General features: G+C 41.5%; 1 protein-coding gene across 2 annotated transcripts in view; it reads left to right on the top strand.

Moving 5' to 3' along the window:
* Nucleotides 1-23,171, top strand: part of AHNAK2 (AHNAK nucleoprotein 2) — a 141,848-nt gene that overhangs the window by 92,507 nt on the left and 26,170 nt on the right. For both annotated transcript variants that reach the window (XM_043982332.1, XM_043982331.1), the window contains exons 2-6: nucleotides 5,547-5,605; nucleotides 6,090-6,188; nucleotides 10,119-10,220; nucleotides 17,477-17,618; nucleotides 18,378-18,562. In XM_043982332.1, the coding sequence (XP_043838267.1) occupies nucleotides 5,547-5,605; nucleotides 6,090-6,188; nucleotides 10,119-10,220; nucleotides 17,477-17,618; nucleotides 18,378-18,562 (587 nt within the window). The remainder of the gene's footprint in view (nucleotides 1-5,546; nucleotides 5,606-6,089; nucleotides 6,189-10,118; nucleotides 10,221-17,476; nucleotides 17,619-18,377; nucleotides 18,563-23,171) is intronic.

Consider the following 23,171-nt stretch of genomic DNA (forward strand, 5'->3'; position numbering starts at 1 on the left):
CAGACCTCAGAGATCAGTATTGTACAAGAACCTCTTCAAGAACATCCCCAGCAAATGGTGATATGGAGCATTCCAGGCATGGAGACAGCCAGGGAAAAGACAAAGAGTTGGGAGTTGGAGGGTTGTAGTCAAGGAACAGTAAAAACCAAATAAAAGCAAACCAAAAACCAAAAACCAAAAACCCAAACCAGGATGGTTAAATCGTTTAGAATGTGATGGGGAATAAAGTGTAAGAGGACAGCAAGGAGACAAGTTGGCTTTTTTTTTGTTTTTTTGTTTTTTTTGGGTTTTTTTGCGGGGCAATGGGGGTTAAGTGACTTGCCCAGGGTCACACAGCTAGTGTCAAGTGTCTGAGGCCAGATTTGAACTCAGGTACTCTTGAATCCAGGGCCGGTGCTTTATCCACTATGCCACCTAGCCGCCCCAGACAAGTTGGCTTTAAATGTCAACCAGAAGATTTTATAGTTGATCCCAAAGGTAATAGGGAGACATTGAAATTTTCTGAAATGGGGAGAGGGTGACATAGTACCATAGTCAGATCTGTATTTTAGGAAAATCACTTTGGCATCTGAGGAGAGGATGGATTGGTGGAGAGAAAGATTTGAGACTATTGCAATAGTGCATGTATGAGGGATTGCAAGCTTGCACCAAGGTGGTGACTGTGAGTAGAGAGAAAGGGACCTATAGGAGGTGTTGTATATAGGATGTATCATAAAACCTGGCAACAAATTGGATATGTGGCTTTGGGGACCAATTTTTAATTGGGGAGTCTTTACATGGCATGAGTCTGAGAGCAATTGAGGTTGACATCAAGGTTATGAGCGTGGGTGACTGGAAGAATGGAAATTCCCTTGAGAGTAAAGTGCAGTTTAGAAGAGAGGAGGGTTGGAGACAAAAGATAGTGAGTTCTGTTTTGGACATGAGTTGAGGTGGCTAGCATCTAATATGGTACTGTCCTGTCAAGGAGAATGCTGATGAGTGTTCCCATAAAGCCTGATCCAGGTCATCCCAGAAGCTGTGACCTTCGGCACTGCCCAGTTCCATCCCTGTGCTGCTGGGTGATTCTAGTCTTAGCTCGGGAGAGAGAAATTAAGGCTGGATATATCAATCTGGGAATCATTTGCATAAAGTTAATAATTAGACCCATAGATGCTAATGAGGTCACTAAGTGAGATAGTATACAAAGGGAGAAGAAAAGACCCTTGACAGAATCTGGTGGTGGTGGAGGCTGTGGTGGTGGTGGGGACATACTGGAGATCACAGATACAGGGAAAACACAAGGTAGCTGTAGGAGATTCACTGAGCAGCACTTGGGAGAGTCAATAAACTGAGAGGTACAGATTTGGAAACAGGAGACCTGGGTTCAAATTCAGCTTCTGACACTTGCCACTAGTGTGATCTTTTTGGGGGGGGGTAGTGGTGAAGTGACTTGCCCAGGGTCACACAGCTACACTGGTGTGATTTTGAGTACCATCACCGAGGGCCTCAGTTTTCCTACCTGTAAAATGACAGAGTTGGCTTAAATAATCTCTTAAGGTCTAGATCTAAATTTATATCAATTCAATAAGTGTTTATTAGTCAAATAGTCAACTAGCATTTACATGCTAAGAACTGCTCTCTGTGCTGGGAATATAGAGAAAGGTAAAAACATAGTCCCTGCCCTCATGGAGCTTACAGTCTAATGGAGTATATGACATGGAAACAACTATGTAATGTTTTTTGTTTGTTTGTTGTTGTTTTTGTGGGGCAATGGGGGTTAAATGACTTGCCCAGGGTCACACAGCTAGTAAGTGTCAAGTGTTTGAGGCCGGATTTGAACTCAGGTACTCCTGAATCCAGGGCCAGTGCTCTATCCACTGTGCCACCTAGCTGCCCCAATTATGTAATGTTGAATATTAAAATATATAGTTTATTTTTTGCCTGTCTCCTACAAACAGATCAGAGAAATTAATCTTTAATCTATCCTACAAAATTAATAAACAGATCAGAGAAATTATAATAACTTATATCTCCTACAATTTGTTTCCATACCTGTCCTCCTACAAAAACCCAGATCAGAGAAAACATAAATCTCCTACCAAAACCAGATTAGAGAAAGAAAAAACATAATAATTAATTTTTGTCCCAAGAAGAAATATAGCATGATCATGCTGGAGACCCCCCTCCTCAGAAGGGAGCTTAGAGCTCCCCTTCTTTCTAAGGGTTTTTAAGGGTTCTTGGCTCATAGGTTACAGAATAACTTCATTGGCGCGATACAAATCAAAACCAAAAGCAAATACTACAAATGTAAATCAGCTAAACAATACAAATCAGTTTAACAGCTCAATTTAAAGCAGATGCTGGTTAGATTATGTGGAGACAAGGAGAGGTATTATCAAAGACAAGGAGGTCTAGATAGCTGATCAGGAGAACAATAAGATCTATTCACTTTCTCGGGAAAGAAGATAGAGAATAAGAATTTCAAAGGGGCATTTAAATTTGTTTATTCTCTTGGGGAAAGTAAATCAGGACTGTCTGGTTTCAGTTCAAAGTCTTTGAGCAAAGGGCATTTTGCTCCTATCAATCCAGAGTCTCATAAAATCCATAAGGCAGCTCCATCAAATCCAGGTGATCTATACATTCATATTAACAGTACAAAAAAGTTACACATAGGATAAATTAGAGAAAACCAGCAGAGGGAAGGCATTCAGATTAAGGAGGACTGGGAAAGGCTTCTTACAGAAGGTGGGATTTTAGCTGGTAATTAAAGGAAGTCAGGCATTGTGCTAAATCCTTGTGATACAAAGACAAAAAAAAAAAAAAGAAACAGTTTTTATTCTCAAGGAACTATGTGTCTGGCACAAAGTAGGCCTTTAGAGAAACTTGTTGCTTGAGTAACATGATACGCACGTGATACAATATTTATATCAGCAAAAAAATACAAAGAATGTACAAAATAATAAAAAAAAATTTTAAGAGAGACAGCTGGTCATAACTGGAGAGATCAGGGAAGGGCTCATATAGGAGGTGGCGCCTGTGCTGTGTTTTGAAGGCAAATGGGGAGTGTGTGCCAAACATGGGGAACTGCCTGTGCAAAGGCATGGAGATGAGAGATGGAATCTTATGATCCCATGATGAGGTTTAGGATTGGGGTTTGGTGGGACCTGCTCTACAAAGGTAAATAATAATAATAATATCAATAATAATGGCATCTAACATTTATATAGTGCCTACTATGTGCCAGACACTATGCTAAGTGTGTTTTTTCTGGTTTTGTTTTGGTTTTTTGGGTTGTTGTTGTTGTTCTTTTTTTTTTTTAAACAAATATTAGCTCATTTTAACCTCACAATTGTGCTGGGAGCTAGCTGCTATTATTATCCCCATTTTACACTTGGGGGAAGAAATTGGGAGAGGGGAAATAAGCATTTATTGAGCACATGCTATGTCAGTCAATAAATACTTATTAATCGCCTAAAATGTGTCAAACACTGAGCTAAACACTTTACAAATATTGTCTCATTTGATCCTCACAACAACCCTGTGATGATGGAAACTGAGGCAGAGAGAGATTAAGTGACTTCTCCAAGATCACACAGCTCATAAATATCTAAGGCCCAATTTGAATTTTGGTTTCCAAGTCCAGTGCCATCTAGCTATTGGGAGGAAGAAGGGTATGTTCCTATAGCCATCTGCAATAGCAGCAGCATCCATAAACATTATGGGATATCGGGACATAAATTTGGGGTTGCCTTTGGGTGGGAAGGGGGGTAGAGGTGGTGCAGAAGACGAGCACAGGTCTTAAAACTCTTCATAAGGGCCCACCCACAATGAAGGGATTTTAAGGCACTGTGCTAATAAAGCTAACAATTTAATTAAAACTAATAAATCATGGTCATTCACAACAGAGCTGCAAATAGACTCCTAGTGAATGCTTATGCCTTCTAAGCTGTTTGTGGGAGTCTGCCTGAGTTTGGCTTCAGTGGGTGGTACCTCTCTACACCATGTTTGCCCTCTTGTGTAAATATTTTCACCATGGAACACATTCTCCCATGAGCAAAGGAATCTTGTTCAGATGTCCTAATAGTTCTAACATAAATCTTGGCCTTGTAACAACAGAGTGAAATGTTTTCTGAAGAAGTTTTCCCCTTTTGAAAACTAATGACATTCTACCAACCTAGCAAAGCTGGAGGCTGCCTGTCTTAGGCAGTAGGAGGAACTCTTGGTGGGTGGTCCGGATGGCCCTTGGAGTTCTCTCAGGTGAGGCATCTGGGGGCTCAGGGATTTAGGGAGTGTACCAGTTGCCAACAGATTTTGCCTCCTCCCTGGCTTAAGGTTTCTATATGAGCCTGGCAACAAGTTAGTTATGGAATTGATTCCATCCTGTGAGCCTTCAGTAGGATGACTCTGGACCTTAGGAACAGAAGAAAGGCTCATTGTTGTTCACCTTTCATTCTCTCTCTCTCTCTCTCTCTCTGTTTTTTTAGTGAGGCAGTTGGGGTTAAGTGACTTGCCCAGGGTCACACAGCTAGTAAGTGTCAAGTGTCTGAGGCCGGATTTGAACTCAGATACTCCTGACTCCAGGGCTGGTGCTCTATCCACTGTACCACCTAGCTGCCCCACCTTTCATTCTCAAAGAAGATCAATGACATCTGGAGGATGATAGCTTGACTTGCAAATGAATTGGATTTAAGGGAGGCAGGGCTGTGCAAAGTTATCAGCCTCATTCTCTCCTCCAGAGTCATTGGAGTCCAGTGGCAAGACATAGGCCAGAACAACTGGAGATATCCCTAGGTTGCAGTGGGAGACTTTGGCCTTTTTAAGCTAAGCTCTTCCCTAGGTCTCAATTTGAGACGTGAGGCATGAGACAATGAGGTAACACCTATTCAGTAGAGAAAGGTTAGGTATTGTTTTTCTGTCCTTCACTGGATTACTTAAAGGGGACTGGATTTAAAGGTAGCTAGATGGTATAGCTAGTGTTGGAAGTGTAAGTGCTAGAGTGTAGAAGACCCGAATTGGAATCTTACCTAAAAGACTTACTAGCTGTGTTATTTTAGGCAAGTCATTTACCCTTGCTCAGCCTCAGTCATATCATCTGTAAAGTAGAAATAATAATATCTACCTTACAGTTGTAAAGTGGAGATAATAATAGCATCTACTTTATAGGGTTGTTGTGAGGATCAAATTAAATAATGTATGTGTATAAATAAACATTATATAAATGTTAGCTATTATTATTCTTCCCACCCCCACCCTCCTTGCCCTATCCCGACTCGTTCCTTGAGAATCAGACTGGCAGCTCCTTGAGAACAGGGTGTATGGATGACTAAGCTCACCAGCACCACCATTTTGGTTTGCAAATCACTTATTTTTATACCACTTTGGGATATAAAGGTTCACAAATCACTTTACACACATTATCTCATTTGATTACACTTAATAAATGTTTGTTGAATGGTTGGATGAATGAACAAGTGAGTGAGCATCTGGCCCTGGCTCCTAGCCCACGGCTGGGCACTCCCTGGGTGACTGACCGGCTCATTATCACCACCTGTCTTCTCTGGTTGCAGTTTCTGGCAGGCAGCTGAGGCCAGATGATCCTGATGCGGAAACAGAAGAAGACAACTCTGTAAGTGAAGTTTGGGTAGCCTCGGAATCCCTAGAAACCCACTGGTGTCCCTGGATCCCCTGATTGCTGTTCCCTGCTCCCTTCCAGAGAAGGGTCAGGAACTCCGTACTGCCTCTGCCCTTGGAATGTGATGGGAGGTGGGAGTGGGGAGGAGGGAAAGCAGGCGGCTCAAAAGGGGGAGAGGGGAGGGAGAGAGACCTCTGAACTGTGTATTGGGGGATCTATGTTCTAGTCCCAGCCCACTCACTAACTTTCTTTGGGACCCTGGGCAAATCACTTTTCCTCCTATTTCCTTCTCTTGGGAAATGTAAAATGCTCACATTGCTGTGGTGAGGAAAGTCCTTTATAGATTTTAACATGCTTTAGGAAGGAGCCTTTTTAAAAAATTAAAAAAAAAAAAGAAAGAAGCCCTTTGCCACTTCCTCTGCTTAGGGGGAGAGGGGACGCAGGCCAACACTTACTTTTTCCCCTCTTCTTCTTGCAGGTGAATGAAGTACCTATTGATGAAATTATCCGTCCTAGGCCTCAGGGCTCCTCACCAGTTTATGAGTATTCCATTGACCAAGAACACTTCATCAAGGGGGTAAGCTGGACCTACAGTCAATTCAATTTAACAAGCTTTATTAAGCACCTACTATGTTCTAGGTACTATGCCAGGCCCTGCAGATATGAAAACAAGAATGAAACTGTTGGGGCAGCTAGGTGGTATAGTGGATAAAGCACTGTCCCTGGATTCAGGAGGACCTGAGTTCATATCTGGCCTCAGACACTTGACACTTAACTAGCTGTGTGACCCTGGGCAAGTCACTTAACCCTCCTTGCCCCTCAAAAAAAAAAGAATGAAACTGTTTTAGTCTTCAAGGAACTCTACTGGGGGAGGGCAATGCCCCACTCCCCTTCACTCCCGATTGAGGGCATGCTTTGTGCCAATTGTCCCCACAGATATAGAAGACAGTAGCTAGGCTCAGACAGGTTCTGTCAATTAATAGAGGTTTTTGACTAAATGAAAGGTAACCTTTCTTTCAACTCTCATAGTGGAAAAAATCACTTTAGGAGATGAAGCAGAATAGAGTGGAAAGAAATGTGGTCTAGTAGTTGGGAAAGTTAGGTTTATTTATCTAGGGAACCGTAGACCTTCAGTATTGGAGAGGACATCTAGTCCAACCCTCCCCCTTCCCCTCATCTCTGAGCAGGAATGCCTTATACTCCTCTTGCATATGTAATCCTGGCTCTGTTTCTGACTTAATATGTAACCTTAGGCAAACGCTTGTCTAATCTGAGTTTCAGGCTCCTTATTTGTAAAATGAAAGGTTTAGATTAGGCGATCACCAAAGTGTCTTCAACCTCTATGTTCTGAGGGTCATACTGATGGCCAAGGGTGGGGGGCTCTGTCACTGGTTGAGGTTGGAGGGTCTGGCCTGGGCCAGACCTCCATCTCATGCCCAAGTCTCAGGGCACCAAATCACTTTGATCTATGTCTAAAGAGACTTAAAGTAACTGGGATTCTCTATAAACACAGCCAATACATACAAAATTGACAAGGAGAGGGAAGGATGGAGAAGAACTAGAAGAAACAGTCATGCTGGCTGACATCAGGTCTTCCCAACAGCCTGAAACTGTACCCAGTCTGTTGCTCTCACAGCAATGACTTTGGTCTGTGGAAGGAAGTGGATGGTTTGATGTGTGATCCCATCTTCTTCCTTTAAAAACCAGGGTTTGGGGCGGCTAGGTGGCGCAGTGGATAGAGCACCTGCCCTGGATTCAGGAGGACCTGAGTTCAAATCCAGCCTCAGACACTTAACACTTACTAGCTGTGTGACCCTGGGCAAGTCACTTAACCCCAATTGCCTCACCCCCCCAAAAAAAAACCCCCAAAAACAAAACAAAAACACCAGGGTTCTCTGAGTCAGGAGGAAGCCTTTACTCCTGGGGTGATGGGAAGATCCAATTACAGCTCTGGTGGGGACCCTCTCATTCCCCCATCCTTGGCCCAGCCCACATAGGGGCATTCATAAGCTGGAGTGTAGCCAAAGGAGGGTAACTAAAATTGAGGTGTGGGGAGGACGATGGTGATGATGATGATAGCTAACAGCTAACATTGATACAACACTTACTATATGCCAGGCACTGTTCTAAGCACTTTACAATTATTATCTCACTTGATCCTCACAACAACCTTGATAGGTAGATTCTATTATGACTCCCATTTTACAGATGAGGAAACTGAGGCAAATAGGTTAAGTGATTTGCCCAGGGTCACACAGCTAGTAAGTATGTGAGGCTCAATTTGAACTTAGGTCTTCCTGACAGTATGCACTGTGCCACTATGAGGGAAGATTCCTAAACAGAGTGAAACTTGTGCCTGTCTCTCCTTGCCCTGATGATCTCAGGCTCCATATTGGGAAATCAAAATATCCCAAGGGCTGAGGGGGAGGGAGAGGCTCCCTTGTTCTGACATTGCTATTTGGCCCCTGAAGATAGGTCACCCCGCTGGAGCAGAAGGGAATTCATCTGGTTTTGATTCTTACTGGCCTCTCCTTTTCCTTTTTTCCTGGTAACCAGACCAGGGTACTGAAGGAAGTGAAGCAGCCCCATAGCACCATGGACAGCAGAAGTCTATAGAATGCTTTTGGGGACCTTCAGTGGAAGGCTTTGCGGAATGGACTATGATTATAGAAACTACCCTGTGAGGAAGTACCCTAAATAAGACTGCCCCAATCAATACCATTTGACAAAATTGTTAATACTTTATGATCAAATGTGGCAGTGAAGTTTTGAAACTCTTACTGAGACATTGCTCAGCTGATCCCCCATTGTTCTGCTGGAATTAACTACCCCAATAGCATTGTTTCTCTTAGCATCTTGATTCTGAAGTCCTAATAGAGTAAAGAAAGCAAATATAACAATAATATATGATAATAAATATATACATACACAACCACATACATATGTGTGTATATATAGACACGCATATATAAACATATATAAATATACATACACACACACATATATATACACACACATTAACAATGATAAAGGGAAATGAAATCAGGGCAACTGCAGTGGACAATGTTGATACCATGTTATCAAAGCCATGGCATGCAACCTTCCTTTCTGTTAACAATGGGGGAAAACAGGGACAGCTAGATGGCGCAGTGGTTAAAGCACCGGCCCTGGATTCAGGAGTACCTGAGTTCAAATCCGGCCTCAGACACTTGACACTTACTAGCTGTGTGACCCTGGGCAAGTCACTTAACCCCCATTGCCTAAAAAAAAAAAACCACAAAAAACCAAACCAAACAATGGGGGAAAACAACAAAAGAAGAAAGTGATAGTATTATCAGTCATACTAATTCCTTTTAATTCATTCTGCCATTGCCTGATCATTGGACATACAAATTATTTGCATATTTTCATAATTGCAAATAAAAATTATTTATAGTTTTACCTAAGTGGATTCTATCCCTCTTTTTAATCATAAGAGCATAGATTTAGAGGCCATTGAGTCTAATCCCCTCATTTTATAGATGAGAAAACTGAGGTCCAGAGAGGTTAAGTGATTTGTCTAGGGTTACACCTCTAGTGAGTATTTAGGCTGAGACTCAATCCAGGCCTTCTTTAACCCAGGCCCAGTACTTTATCCACTATATATATATATATATATATATATTTTATTTTTAGTGAGGCAATTGGGGTTAAGTGACTTGCCCAGGGTCACATAGCTAGTAAGTGTTAAGTGTCTGAAGCCGGATTTGAACTCAGGTACTCCTGACTCCAGGGCTGGTGCTCTATCCACTGCGCCACCTAGCTGCCCCTTTATCCACTATATTAAGTTGCACTTTTATGCTATCTTATTGTTCCGGGGAATCTGAGGAGGTGTTGATGAATTGGAGAATGCTATAAGAGATGCTATAAGAGATGATGGAGGGGGTAGTTTCAGAGAAATCTAGAAACAATTATATGAACTGATGCAGAGCAAAATGAACAGATAAGAACAATTTCTATAATGACAACAATATGGTAGCGATAAGCTATTTTAAAAGAATTAGTAACTTTGATCAATCTAATCACCAGCCATAATTCCAGAAGACTAATGATGAAACATTTTACCTACCTCTTCATGGTGAAGTGAAGCATTCAGAGGGCAGAATGAGACATATATATATATATATATATATATATATATATATATATATATATATATATATATATATATATATATATATATATGTATTGGATATGCTCAATGCAGACATTTGTTTTTCTTGACCATACATGTTTATAACAGAGGTTTTGTTTTTCTTTCATTCTCAATAGGGGGTAAAAAGGCAGATCTTTGCTGAATGGAAAAAATAAAAAAAATTTTTAAAAGAAAAAATGCCATATCATCCCAAATTTTAAAAGCTTTGCAAGTCTTGGCTAGAGGCAGAGTCTTGTTTTCTGCTCCAGGAGAACTTTTCTATATTCTTTGTGTAAGATCAGTAGGTAACCTGAAGTATTTCTCTCTTTGTAGGAAGATACTCAGACCGGGCGGTTTTCCTCAGGAAGACGGAAATCCCGGTGGAAACGTGACTCAGGGGAATCCCAAAGCTTTTCTGGAAGGAGTCAATCAGAGGTGTGTACCATAGAGAAACTAAGGAGCTGCTTGATGGTTATAAAGGGAAACACCTGCCACTAGATCCTACAAGCCCAGCAGAGAAAGCTTTCTGCAAACACCATTCCTGTCCAAATGACTTCAGTGAACTCTAATTTTTCAGAGGATCATAGGATTTAGAATGTAGACTATAAACTCTCCAAGAAAATATAATCTTCTTGAGGGCAGGAGCTATTTTCCATCTTTGTCTTTGTATCCTTATCACTTGGCATAATGCCTTGAACATCTTTCCTTTTTTACTGTACCTGTGATTTCATTGGTGTAGGAAATTCCTGATTAGGAACTTTCTGCAACCTATACTCACAGGCAGTTGCCCAGGACTAAAGAGGTTGACTTGCTCACAGTTGTACATTCAAGATGTGTCAGAGGTGAGTCGAATCCAGGTCTTTATAACTCTGATGAGAGTTCTCTCTCCTTTGCCTTTTGTCTTGCACATAGTAGACACTTAATAAATATGTGTTGAAGGGGCAGCTAGGTGGCTCAATGGATAAAGCACTGGCCCTGGATTCAGTAGGACCTGAGTTCCAATCCGACTTCAGACACTTACTAGCTGTGTGGCCCTGGGCAAGTCACTTAACCCTTATTGCCCTGCAAAAAAACCAACCAAACAAAAAAAAACACATATAAAAATATGTGTTGAATTTAATTGAACAGGACATTAGGACACAGACCACAGAATGTCAGAGCACAGAAGGACCAGAGAAAGCAGAGTTCCATAACTGGCCAGTACACCAAATCCTACTACAATGCAACATAATGTTGAGGAAATGACTCTGGATTCTTTGTATTTTGCAAAAAGACCACCAGGAAAACCTCTGCCACATTCCTACCATTACCTGCTGCAGAGGAGGAAAAGAGAGAGATTTTATGAAGAACTTGTTAATATCCTATGAGTCAAATCCACACGTACTTTGATGTTGTTCTTCAGTTGTTTCAGTTGTGTCTGACTCTTCATTTGGAGTTTTTGGCAAAGATACTGGAGTAGTTTACCATTTCCTTCTCCAGCTCATTTTACAGATGAGGAAACTGAGGCAAACAGGGTTAAGTTACTTGCCCAGGGTCATACAACTATTAACTAGTCTGAGGCCAGATTTGAATTTAGGAAGATGGGTCTTGCTGACTTCAAGCCTGGCACTCTATCCACTGTGCTATCTAGCGGTCCCACTTTGATACCCAGCTATAAAGATGGGATCAGGTGAGGATAATGGGAAATATATTGGAAAAAATAGTTGATAAAGAATAAAAGGGCAGCTAGGTGGTGCAGTAGATAAAGCACCGGCCCTGGATTCAGGAGGACCTAAGTTCAAATCCGGCCTCAGACACTTGACACTTATTAGCTGTGTGACCTTGGGCAAGTCACTTAACCCTCATTGCCCTGGGAAAAAAAAAAAAAGAATAAAGAATGAGAAAGGTTACAAGGGGTAGGTTAAATGGGAGCCTCATGTCTATATATCGTACTTTCTTTGAGAAAAGATCTGCTAGGTGCTGAACGTGGCAAACACCATATAGAATCATAACAATTTAATTGATTATGTTGAAACAATCAAGAAACCATTTTTACTGATGTTTGAGACAGTGGGTGGCATATTGGATAGCTCTCTGGGCCTGAAGTCAGGAAGACCCAAGTTCAAATCTGGCCTCAGACACTTACGAGCTGTGTGACCCCGAACAAGCCATGTAATTTCTGTTTGCCTCGGTTTCCTCAACTGTAAAATCAAAATAATAATAACACCTACCTCCCAGGATTGTTGTGAAAATCAAATGAGATAATAATTTTAAAGAACATAGCACAGTGTCTGGCACAGAGTAGGCACTATATAAATGTTAGCTGTTATTTTTATTACCAACTTGTTAGGGCAAAGATCAAAATCAGCATAAAGCTAGATAAAAGAATACAAATGGGTAAAAATATATGGCAATAGGTGAAATAACTCTAGCCTGACCTGTTGAATCATGATGTAAATGATAAAATAAAAATGGGAAAAGGACAGAAGAAAAGATAGAAATATAGACTACAATAATTTCATATACATATTTGTCCAGGGTAAATCAATTGCCATAAAGAAAGAGACCAAAGGAGTCTAAAAACTACTTCAGTCAGCAAACAATTGACTTATATGCCATGCAAAGATATGGGAGGCAAGAACAACTCTAGTTTAGAATATAAACTTATTTATTTATTTATTCATTCATTGATTTATGCAGGGCAGTGAGGGTTAAGTGACTTGCCCAGGGTCACACAGCTAGTAAGTGTCAAGTGTCAAAGGCCAGATTTGAACTCAGGTCTTCCTGAATCCAGGGCTGCTGCTTTATCCACTGTACCACCTAGCTGCCCCCTATAAACTTATTTATATAGTCTTATGGTGACAGCTGATGGATGACTATAAGCCATATTATACCATGAAATGGAGAAAAGTAGTATAAGAGAAAACCAGTTTAAAGAAAATTTGGTGAGCAAACCAAGGATAAATTTGGGAAAAGGATGACAAACAGAAGAAAATAGAAATAATCTGAAAAAAAAATTATAATGAATTTTTTTTTTACCATCAAGGAAAGTAGAGTTGGCACACTTGGATTCTAACATCAAAATGGCAGGTGTCCTTAGACAGAAGGCAGAAATGGTACTAAAGAGAACAAAGACAGAAAAAGTAGTCATATTAGAACAATTGTATTTAGAGCAGATCTCTGTTGGAGGCAACACATTTGTGAGAGTATTGAGCTATCTATTCACAAGATATTTGAAAAAGGAGAAGATAACAAAAGTAAATGAAAAAAATCGCATCCCTTAGTAATGTTTTTAAAAAAGGCAACAGGGGCAGCGAGGTGGTGCAGTGGATAGAGCACTGGCCGTGGAGTCAGGAGTACCTGAGTTCAAATCTGGCCTCAGACACTTGACATGTACTAACTGTGTGACCCTGGGAAAGTCACTTAACCCCCATTGCCTCACTAAAAAAAAAAAAAGGCAACAAAGGAAAAATCAATATCTACTAACCTACACACCTAATTTCTCATCTCTCCAAAAATGTTGTGAGAATAATTTATGCAGACATTGAGAACATTCTTGATGAGGGTATTTGTAGGTAACAGGCTTTCCCAAGCAATATTCCACAGTAGACTCCATCTGTGCTATTATACTGAAAGATGGAGAAAATACAAAATACCATTGTGATTGGTGTTTGTTGCTTATTAAAAAAAGCACACGATTTGGTAGAGCAAAACATTGGCTTAAAGGCTCTTTCCCAACAAGGTTCATTTCATCAATACTGCAATTTTTTTGAGATTTCTTGAAATCTCAACAGAGACAATCTTATTTATTAATCTCAGATTAAGCATAAAACAGAGAGATGTGCTTCCCAAAGGTGTTTGCCTCTGTGATGGAGAAGATTCAATGAAGAATGTAAATCAAAAAGAGATTCCTTATGGATAGTCCTGTGACATGGTGACAATGTTGTGCTGGCTGTAGCAATCCTTGAAACCCTGCCAAGCATCTACATGTATATGTCGATGTAGTTAGGTAGATGTAGTTAGTATGTTTTTGTTCAGTTGTTTTTCAGTTGTGCCCAACTTTTCATGACCCCTTTTGGGGTTTTCTTGGCAAAGATACTGGAATGGTTTGCCATTTCCTTCTCCAGTTCATTTGACAGAAGAGGAAACTGAGGCAAACAGGGTTAAGTGACTTGCTCAGGATCACACAACTACTAAGCTAATAAAGTCAGATTTGAACTCAGAAAGAGGAGTCTTCCTGACTCCAGACCCAGCACTCTATCCATTGTACTACCTATCAGCATGTCCATGTATATATATGTGTGTGTATGTATATGTATATACCCAAATACACATGTACTGACATATTATATGTCATGGGGTGCAGAGCACCCCAGAAGTTCTCTGGGGCACACCAAGGAATCTTCTCCTTGAGAAACTAAACCAGAGGACAGATAATGCCTAGAGAGATAAACTGAACCAAATCGGACTGAGCTAGCTTCGGAATCCTACCCTTCATTCTGGTCTCCCTTACCCTGGGGAGATAAGTTTGGGTGTGGCTTCGGCCTTTGCGTTCTGAAGAGGGATCTGTAGCCACCCCTCACCCAATTCCCCCAGCTACCACCAGTGGGGGATGGTCCTCTCTCACTAAAGGAACTTTTCACGGGCAGATGGTCCACCCCCATCAGTCCTCTATAAAAGTACCTTCCAGTCTCCTGTTCGAGGAGATTTGGCACCTCTGAGCCATGTGCTTTATGCCAAATCTCCCCATGAAAATAAGGTGATAGTTTATTTAGGAGCAAGGGAAGGGAAGGGTGGGGGGAGGGAAACCATGAAAGAAATTCTTGGACTTTTCATGGGGAGATTGGCATAAAGCACATGAGGGACTTTGAGGGCAGAAAGACCCCCAAGTTCTGCCTCTAACACTATCTGCACAGCCATGGTGATGGTCAAGTCCCAACCTCTCCATGTACCAGACTAGTCTAAGATTAGAAAGTACAGGTGAAATGCTAACGGTCCCTGGTGGAGGGAGTTTTTTACACTTAGGAAATCACAGGCCTTGACATTCCTCCCCTTCTCCCAAAGTGCTGGGTACTGGAAATAGAAAGAGAGAACCATATTTAGGTTAGGTTTCTGCCCTTCCTCCGAGATCAAAGAAGAGCTTAAAGGAACCTTAGAACATAGCCTATAGAATTTCAAAGCTGGAATGGATTGTCTTATTCTAAATCTAGTGTTCTTTGCAATACAGCTAAAAGTTGGAAATCTATAGAGCATTATGACATTTGCATCAGAATATTCTTTGAAATCTAATGCCTTTTGCAGCAGTGTTAAAATGATGGAATTTGGACTTGATTGACTTAGTAGGGTTTGAATTAGGTGTGAATGAGGAACTACTAAGTACCCACTTAAAGGTGATTAGATCTTGAATTTAAATTTAGCCAACCCTGAAAAGGAGTGTTCTCAGAGTCTATGGACTGCTACATCAACAGGAGACCACTCTCAGCCAATCAGCTTGAAGAACCTCCCATTTCTGGGAGGAGGACAGGAAGTAGGAAGCGGAGTCTGGTGGACGGCATCTTCCTCTTTTGGTTCAAGACATTGGTGTGGTGGCAGAATTTTATGTGGGCTGTTAGGAAAGGAAAGGTTTCTGTCTCTGGCTATACCGAATAGATCCAAGCTTTAATAAATCCTTAAAAGCCTAAACTCTTGGTGAATTTGTCAGTGAATTTAGCCAGTTTCCCCCAAAATTGGGGGAACAGATTAGAACCCACATTTAGATTTTTAAACAACACACAGCTGTCAACCTGGTTTCATAGAAACACAGACTGTCCGATTTGGAAGGGACTGCAGATGGCTCTGGTCCAAGAGGAATAAGAATAAGCCCTGCGTGCCCCTCTCTCCCACCCCTCCATAAGCAGTTATCCCAGTCTCTACTTGAAGACTTTCAGGCAGAGAGAACTCATGACCAAAAATAGAATGTGCTGCTTCTTAAGGCACCAAGGCTCCTGGTACTTAACAGTCTTCAAGCGGAGGCTGGAGAATCACTAGGATATCACAGAAGGGATTCCTGCTTGGGGACTCGTTGGACTAGATGACGTTCAATTCAGATTCTGAGATTTGGGGGAGCCAGACTGACAGAACCCTGAAAAAAGACAGGGTATGGGGCAGCTGGGTGGCGCAGTGGATAGAGCACTGGCCCTGGATTCAGGAGGACCTGAGTTCGGATCCAGCCTCGGACACTTGACACTTGCTGGCTGTGTGACCCTGGGCAAGTCACTTAACCCCAATTGTCTCACTAAAAAAAAAAAAAAAAAGACAGGGTATTTCTGATCTCTGACCAGCTCATGCGGGCTCATGAAAGGATGGGTTTGGGCCAAAACAGAGTCTATCCGACTTGATTCTTCTCAGCAATACAACTGTACAAGATGGTTCCGAAGGACTCATGATGGAAAAGGCTCTCCAAATCCAGAAAAAAAAAAAGAACTGTGGAATATAGATGCAGATTGTTTGGTTTTTTGTTTTGTTTTTGGTGAGGCAATTGGGGTTAAGTGACTTGCCTAGGGTCACACAGCTAGTAAGTGTCAAGTGTCTGAGGCCGGATTTGAACTCAGGTCCTCGTGACTCTAGGGCTGGTGCTCTATCCACTACTCCACCTAGCTGCCCCAATGCAAATTGGACAACAGTATTTCTTTTGTTTTGGGTGCTGTTTTTCTTCTTTGAGGTTATTCCTTTTTTTCTGATTCTTCTCTTATAACATGACTAATGCAGAAATATGTTTAATGTTATAGTACATATATAACCTATATCAGATTACTTGCTGTCTTGGGGAAGGAGGGAGGAAGGGGATGAGGGAGGGAAAAAAATTTGAAACTAGAAATCTTATAAAAACAAATGTTGAAAACTATCTCTACATGTAACTAGAAAATAATAAAATGCTTTCATAATTTAAAAAAATTATAAGAGTAAATCAGGATGTATATATGTTTGTATATACATGCACATATACAAAGCTATAAAAATTTATACTGGGGTTCAAAAATCAGTTTTACTAGTCCAAGATGAGTGAAGAATGACAATATAAGGATTCATATTAAAAAAAACACACAGTGTTTTAGAAGTATCATGGTGTATTGGAAAGCATGCCAGAAATAACAAAAGAAGATGAAGGATTTTATCTCAGCTTTTCTATATACTATCTATATGCTTTGGGACACATAAAGGTGACAGCTAAGTAGGATAGTTGAGTACTAAACAGATTCAAGAAGACCTGAGTTTGAATCCTTGGCACTTATTAGCTGTATGTAACCCTGGAAAATTCATATGCACTCTCTGTGACTTCATTTTTTTATCTGTAAATGTGAATGATAAACCTATGCACCACAGAGATTTGTTGCAAAGTTCAAATTAAAATCAAAATGGGGGGCAGCTAGATGGCGCAGTGGATAGAGCACCGGCCCTGGAGTCAGGAGTACCTGAGTTCAAATCCAACCTCAGACACATAACACTTACTAGCTGTGTGACCCTGGGCAAGTCACTTAACCCCAATTGCCTCACTAAAAAAAAAAAAATCAAAATGGGGGAAAAAAACAACAAACAAACAAAACAGAGTCTATCCTGAAATTCTGACACCGTAGTTTCCCCCAGTTTGATTTGGTCTCTGGCAGTGTCACATGATAACTAGGGTTAGTCTGTCCTTTGTCAGAGCTCCATCTACTTCTGTCTTGGCTATGCAGGAACCAATGGAAATCACTGTGCAGACAGATGTGGAGGCTGGAGCCAGTGGCTACAGCGTCACTGGTGGTGGGAAGGAGGGGATCTTCGTCAAACAAGTCTTGAAGGATTCCTCTGCCGCCAAACTGTTCAGCATGAGAGAAGGTATCCTCCTGTCCTATGGGCTGGGGAAAAATGGGGTGCTGGTTGGAGGGGAGAAAAAGTCTCATTACAAGTCCCCATCTTCAGACCTGGTCTCTGCTCTTAGCTCCACACTTACATCTCTACCTTCTTAGTGGTCATTTCCACCTAAATATCTCTTTCTTTTTTTTATTTCCCTTGGCCCATGTCCTTAGCCAAACTCAACACAAAAGCAGTATAGGATACTGAAAAGAATGTTGAATTTGGGTGTCAGAGGATTTGGGTTGGGTCCTGGTTCTGACATGATCTGTGTGACTTTGGGTGGGTCACTTCCTCCAGTTTCTTCATATAGGTTCCCTATGAAAGATTTAGCCATGGCTCTTAAAACTTGTTTTCCATGGATCCCATCCCCACTCTGGAGGAGTGGGGGCCTGACTTCTTCAGTTATATTACAAACACTTTAAAAAGTGTTTGTTGAATTAGCCCCAGGGCTTCTACCACTCACTACTTTCTAGTCTTTGACCTCAGGAATCTTACCTCAAGTATCAAATGAGATAATATTTGTGTGGGTTTTTAAAAATTTTTTTAAATGAGATAATATTTGTAAAGTGCTTGGCACAAGGGCAGTACTTAATAAATACATTTTCCCTCCTCCCTTCCTCTCAAAACCTCAGCTTCCCCATCTGTAAAATGGAGATAATATGTGATACATCTGCCTACTTCTTGGCCTTACAGAGAAGTTGAGAGGGAATTTGAAGTTTTAATGCCTTTTCTTTTCTGCAGGCGACCAACTGCTGAGTGCAACCATCTATTTTGACAATATTAAATATGAAGATGCCCTCAAGATCCTACAGTATTCCGAACCATATAAGGTGCAGTTCAATCTCAAACGAAAACTGGCATCAAAAGACGACACAGAAAAAGTCCATCATTCAGCCACAAGTGACACTAGAGAAACAGACCAACAGGTAAAATCACATATGGTTCTGCCACTGCGGTGCCTGATGTGCTAGCCTCCACAAAAAGATCTGATATGGGCAGCAAAAGATGATTTATTGGAGTGGAAGATAGAAGAGAGACCTTTGGTGGTCACCTGAGGACTCACAGAGCCATAACAAGCAATTGTTGTGCCTAGAACAAACTGTGGGTCCTTAATGTCCTTAAAAGTGGGGGAAAACGATGTTGGGGGCAACTAGGTGGTGCAATGGATAGACTACTGGGATTGGAATCAGGAAGATTCATCATTATGAGTTCAAATCTGGATGACTCTGGGCAAGTCATCTTAACCCTGTTTGCTTCAGTTTCCTTAACTATAAAATGAGCTGGAGAAGGGAATGGAAAACCACTCCAGCATCTTTGCCAAGAAAACCCCAAATGGGGTCATGAAGAGTTGGACACAACTAAAATAACAACAGGCAATGTTGGTCCCTAGGGGTGGAAACACTGGCTGTGAGGCTGTTACTATGGAATCAACCATCCAAGGGGTGGGGAGGGGTAGGGATGGAGGGAAGCAGAGCTGGTAGATCAAGCCAGGGAAGAACGCAGATCTGAGGTACTGCTGAGTGGGAGAGAGAGGAAGAGCTCACAACATCTGGCAACTTCCCATTTAAACTAGTTATGCCTGCTATCTATAATCTGGGCACATGTATTTTTGCCCTTCTGAAGCACTGCAGGGGCTATCAGAACCTCTTAAATTTCAGCATCCTGGGTCAAAGGCTCAGTCACCCCACCCTAGTTGTGGCTTCAAATTGACCTTTGCTTGAGCAAACTAGGCCAGAAAGAGCTTAATTCAGTTCAATTCAGTGAGAATTTACTGAGGATCCCTGACCTTTTCCCAGAACTGGGCCCCATTCCTGAAAATCATTAATTTCCTTCTTCCATTGGTTGAATCAGATCCTAAATGCTTCTAATGGGGGCGGCTAGGCGACGCAGTGGATAAAGCACTGGCCCTGGATTCAGGAGGACTTGAGTTCAAATCCGGCCTCAGACACTTGACACTTACTAGCTGTGTGACCCTGGGCAAGTCACTTAACCCCCATTGCCCCACGCAAAAAATAAAATAAAATAAAATAAATGTTCTAAATGCTTCTAACACCTGTCAGAGAACTGTTCACATCTAAACTGAGTGTGTCTACTCTAATACCAATCAGCAATAATAGAGTTTGTGGCATGGGGGTACTCAGAATGAGGAGACTTCAGTTTGAGACCTGGCCCTAGCTTCTTTTTTTTTTTTTTTTTGGTGAGGCAACTGGGGTTAAGTGACTTGGCCAGGGTCACACAGCTAGTAAGGGTCAAGCGTCCGAAGCCGGATTTGAACTCAGCTACTCCTGATTCCAGGGCCGGTGCTTTATCCACTGCGCCACCTAGCCGCCCCTGGCCCTAGCTTCTTAAACTGTGGGTTGTGTATCTGGGCAAGAGTAAAAGGTTATGTATACATATTTTATATACCTAAATACTCCGGGTTGTGTAAAAATTTCTCGGATTCAAAGGGATCACAAACAGAAAAAGCTTCAGAAGCCCTGGACTAGGCAACAGCTAAGGCACATTCCAGCTTCAAATCTGTGATCTTATGATCTATAGACTTCCTCCGGCTCTAAATCCTCTGATGTCATGATGTCATATCCTCTCGGAGCCCCGTTTTCCTCTTCCGTGAAGGGCTCGGGATGTGTGTCTGTACCTGTGATTTCACGGATACTGGGAGCTCCTGGATCAGAAAAGTGTATCTGTCCAAGCATGTCAGCACCTTCTCTGAGTCTTATAGTCTTGGAGAGCTTCCTCAGCACCGGGAGGTTAAGTAATTATAATAATAAAATAAAGAAGAGCAGCTAACATTTATCTGGGGCTTACTATGTGCCAGGTACTGTGCTAAGTGCTTTACAATTATTAACTCATTTAATCTTCATAACAACCTTGGGAGATAGATACTATTATAATCCCTTTTTTACAGATGAGGAAACTGAGGCAAACTGACTTGCCCAGGGCCACACAGCTAGTAGTGTGTGAGGTCAGATTTGAACTCAGGTCTTACCTGACTTCAGGCCCAGTGTTCTATCCACTATGCTATCACACCAACTAGCCTCTCCTCTATCCACTCATGGATTCAGATCCTGACTTGGATATATATACTCACTCACTATGTGACCCTGGGTAAATCACTTAACTTCTCAGTCTTCTAGGCAACTCTAAGGTTAAGATCCTTATACCCATGAAATCATAGGTGAAGGTTCTATTCTTATCTGTCCTTTGAGGAGTGGATAGGCTGGAATTTGGTCTTACCTAACTTTTAGGAGCTGGGCTGACCTTGGAGAATTAGACAGAGGGGTCATGATGCCCAAAGATGCTAAGTGCCCAAGGTCCTAGAAATAGCAAACCCAAGATCTGAACCCATCTTTTCTGATTCCAAACCTAGCATTCTTTCCACTATTTGACAGGGCCATGGTAGGGGTGGGGTGGGAAAGGGGAGGTACTAGGTGAAACTTAAAGCACTACAGAAAAAAAAAGAAGAAGAAGCCACAGTGGGGCTTCTAGGGGCAGCTAGATGGTGTAGTGGATAAAGCACTGGCCCTGGATTTAGGAGGACCTGAGTTCAAATCCAACCTCAGACACTTGACACTTACTAGCTGTGTGACCCTGGGCAAGTCACTTAACCCTCATTGTCCTGCAAAGAGAGAGAGAGAGAGAGAGAGAGAGAGAGAGAGAGAGAGAGAGAGAGAGGAAGAAAGAAAGAAAGAAAGAAAGAAAGAAAGAAAGAAAGAAAGAAAGAAAGAAAGAAAGAAAGAAAGAAAGAAAGAAAGAAAGAAAGAAAGAAAGAAAGAAAGAAAGAAAGAAAGAAAGAAGGAAAGAAAAAAAGCACTACAGACACGGAACTGGTTATTCTTGGCATTAGTTACTTAGCACTTCCCATGCATTTGGTCTTGTGTCAGGAACCCAAGATGTAGTCTCATCCCCTCTTCCTCTCTGTTAGGAGTTCACAGTCTCAGAGTTAGGACAACACATATACAACGGGTAAGCTAGTGATAGGAGACTTTAGTGATGGTTGGATTCTTTGGTAGCTGAGATATCAGAATTGACAAGTGAGGGGCTTGGACAAGTGCTGAGGAGTTCAGAAAGGGGAGAAGAGTCCCAAAGTCTACTTACAAAGAAGATGGAATTGAACATGTACAACCTATACCAAACTGCTTACAGTCTCAGGGCCACAGTTGGGGAGGGAGGGAGGGAGGGAGAAAATTTGGAACTCAAAAAAAAAGCTTTAAAATGAATGTTACCTGCCTTGGATTCAGGAGGACCTGAGTTCAAATCCGGCCTTAGACACTTAACACTTACTAGCTGTGTGACCCTGGGCAAGTCACTTAACCCCAATTGCCTCACCAAAACAATAAAAAAATGAATAAAATAAAATGAATGTTAAGGGGCAGTTAGGTGGTGCAGTGGATAGATTACTGGCCCTGGAGTCAGGAGGACCTGAATTCAAATCTGACCTCAGAAACGTATCAGCTGTGTGACCTTGGGCAAGTCACTTAACACTGATTACCTCACACCCCCCCCCCAAAAAAAAGTTTAAAATTATCTTCACTGGGGGAAAATAAAATATTATTAAAACAACAACAACAAGCAAAGAAGAACAAGGGCTATGTCAGCATGAGAAATAGGCTTCTCATAGCCTTAGCACTGGGGCAGCTGGAATACAAACCAATCCTGCTGACTTGACATTAGGCATAATAAAAAGATCACCAGATGTAACCTGAGAGAAGATGTTATTTACTTCCTGTGTGACCTTGGCCAAGTCACTTATTTTTTCTAGGTCTCAGTTTCCCAGAATCCCAGAATTTGAAAGTTGGAAGGGACCTTAGCAGCCATCTAATTCAAACTATACCTGAAAGGAACCTCAACTATAATGTACTTGACAAGTGGGGAGCCCATTCTTATCTATTAGATGAAAAGTTGGACCAGATGATTTCAAATATCCCCTTTAACTCTAAACTTTATGATCCCAAACCATTTAACCTCTCTGAACCTCAGTTCTCTGATATGTAAAAGAGGGATATTGATGCTACCTGCTTCATAGAGTTATAAGGAAAGGACTTGGTAAACTTTATTTTATTTTTCCAAATAGTTGATTTTTTTGGCACAGGTGGGGCAATGAGGGTTAAGTGACTTGCCCAGGGTCGTACAGCTAGTAAGTGTCAAGTGTCAGAAGCTGGATTTGAAGTTGATTTTTTTTAAAAAAAGGTAATACATATACATTTCCCTGCTGTTTGGCTTGCTGAAGCAGTAGGTTAGACAACACTTGCCACAATAATGTCTGTCAAAATGGCTAGACATTAAAGACACCACGTTAATCAGAATGATGAACTCTCATGTTGCAAGACACTAATCTTTTTGTTGTTGTTGTTGTTGTTTGGTTTTTTTTTTGTTTTTTTGTTTTTGTTTTTTAGTGAGGCAATTGGGGTTAAGTGACTTGCCCAGGGTCACACAGCTAGTAAGTGTTAAGTGTCTGAGGCCGGATTTGAACTCAGGTACTCCTGACTCCAGGGCCAGTGCTCTATCCACTGTGCCATCTAGCTGCCCCTGCAAGAC

The sequence above is a fragment of the Dromiciops gliroides genome, chromosome 2, assembly GCF_019393635.1.
Source record: "Dromiciops gliroides isolate mDroGli1 chromosome 2, mDroGli1.pri, whole genome shotgun sequence".
In the NCBI taxonomy this organism is placed as follows: domain Eukaryota; kingdom Metazoa; phylum Chordata; class Mammalia; order Microbiotheria; family Microbiotheriidae; genus Dromiciops; species Dromiciops gliroides.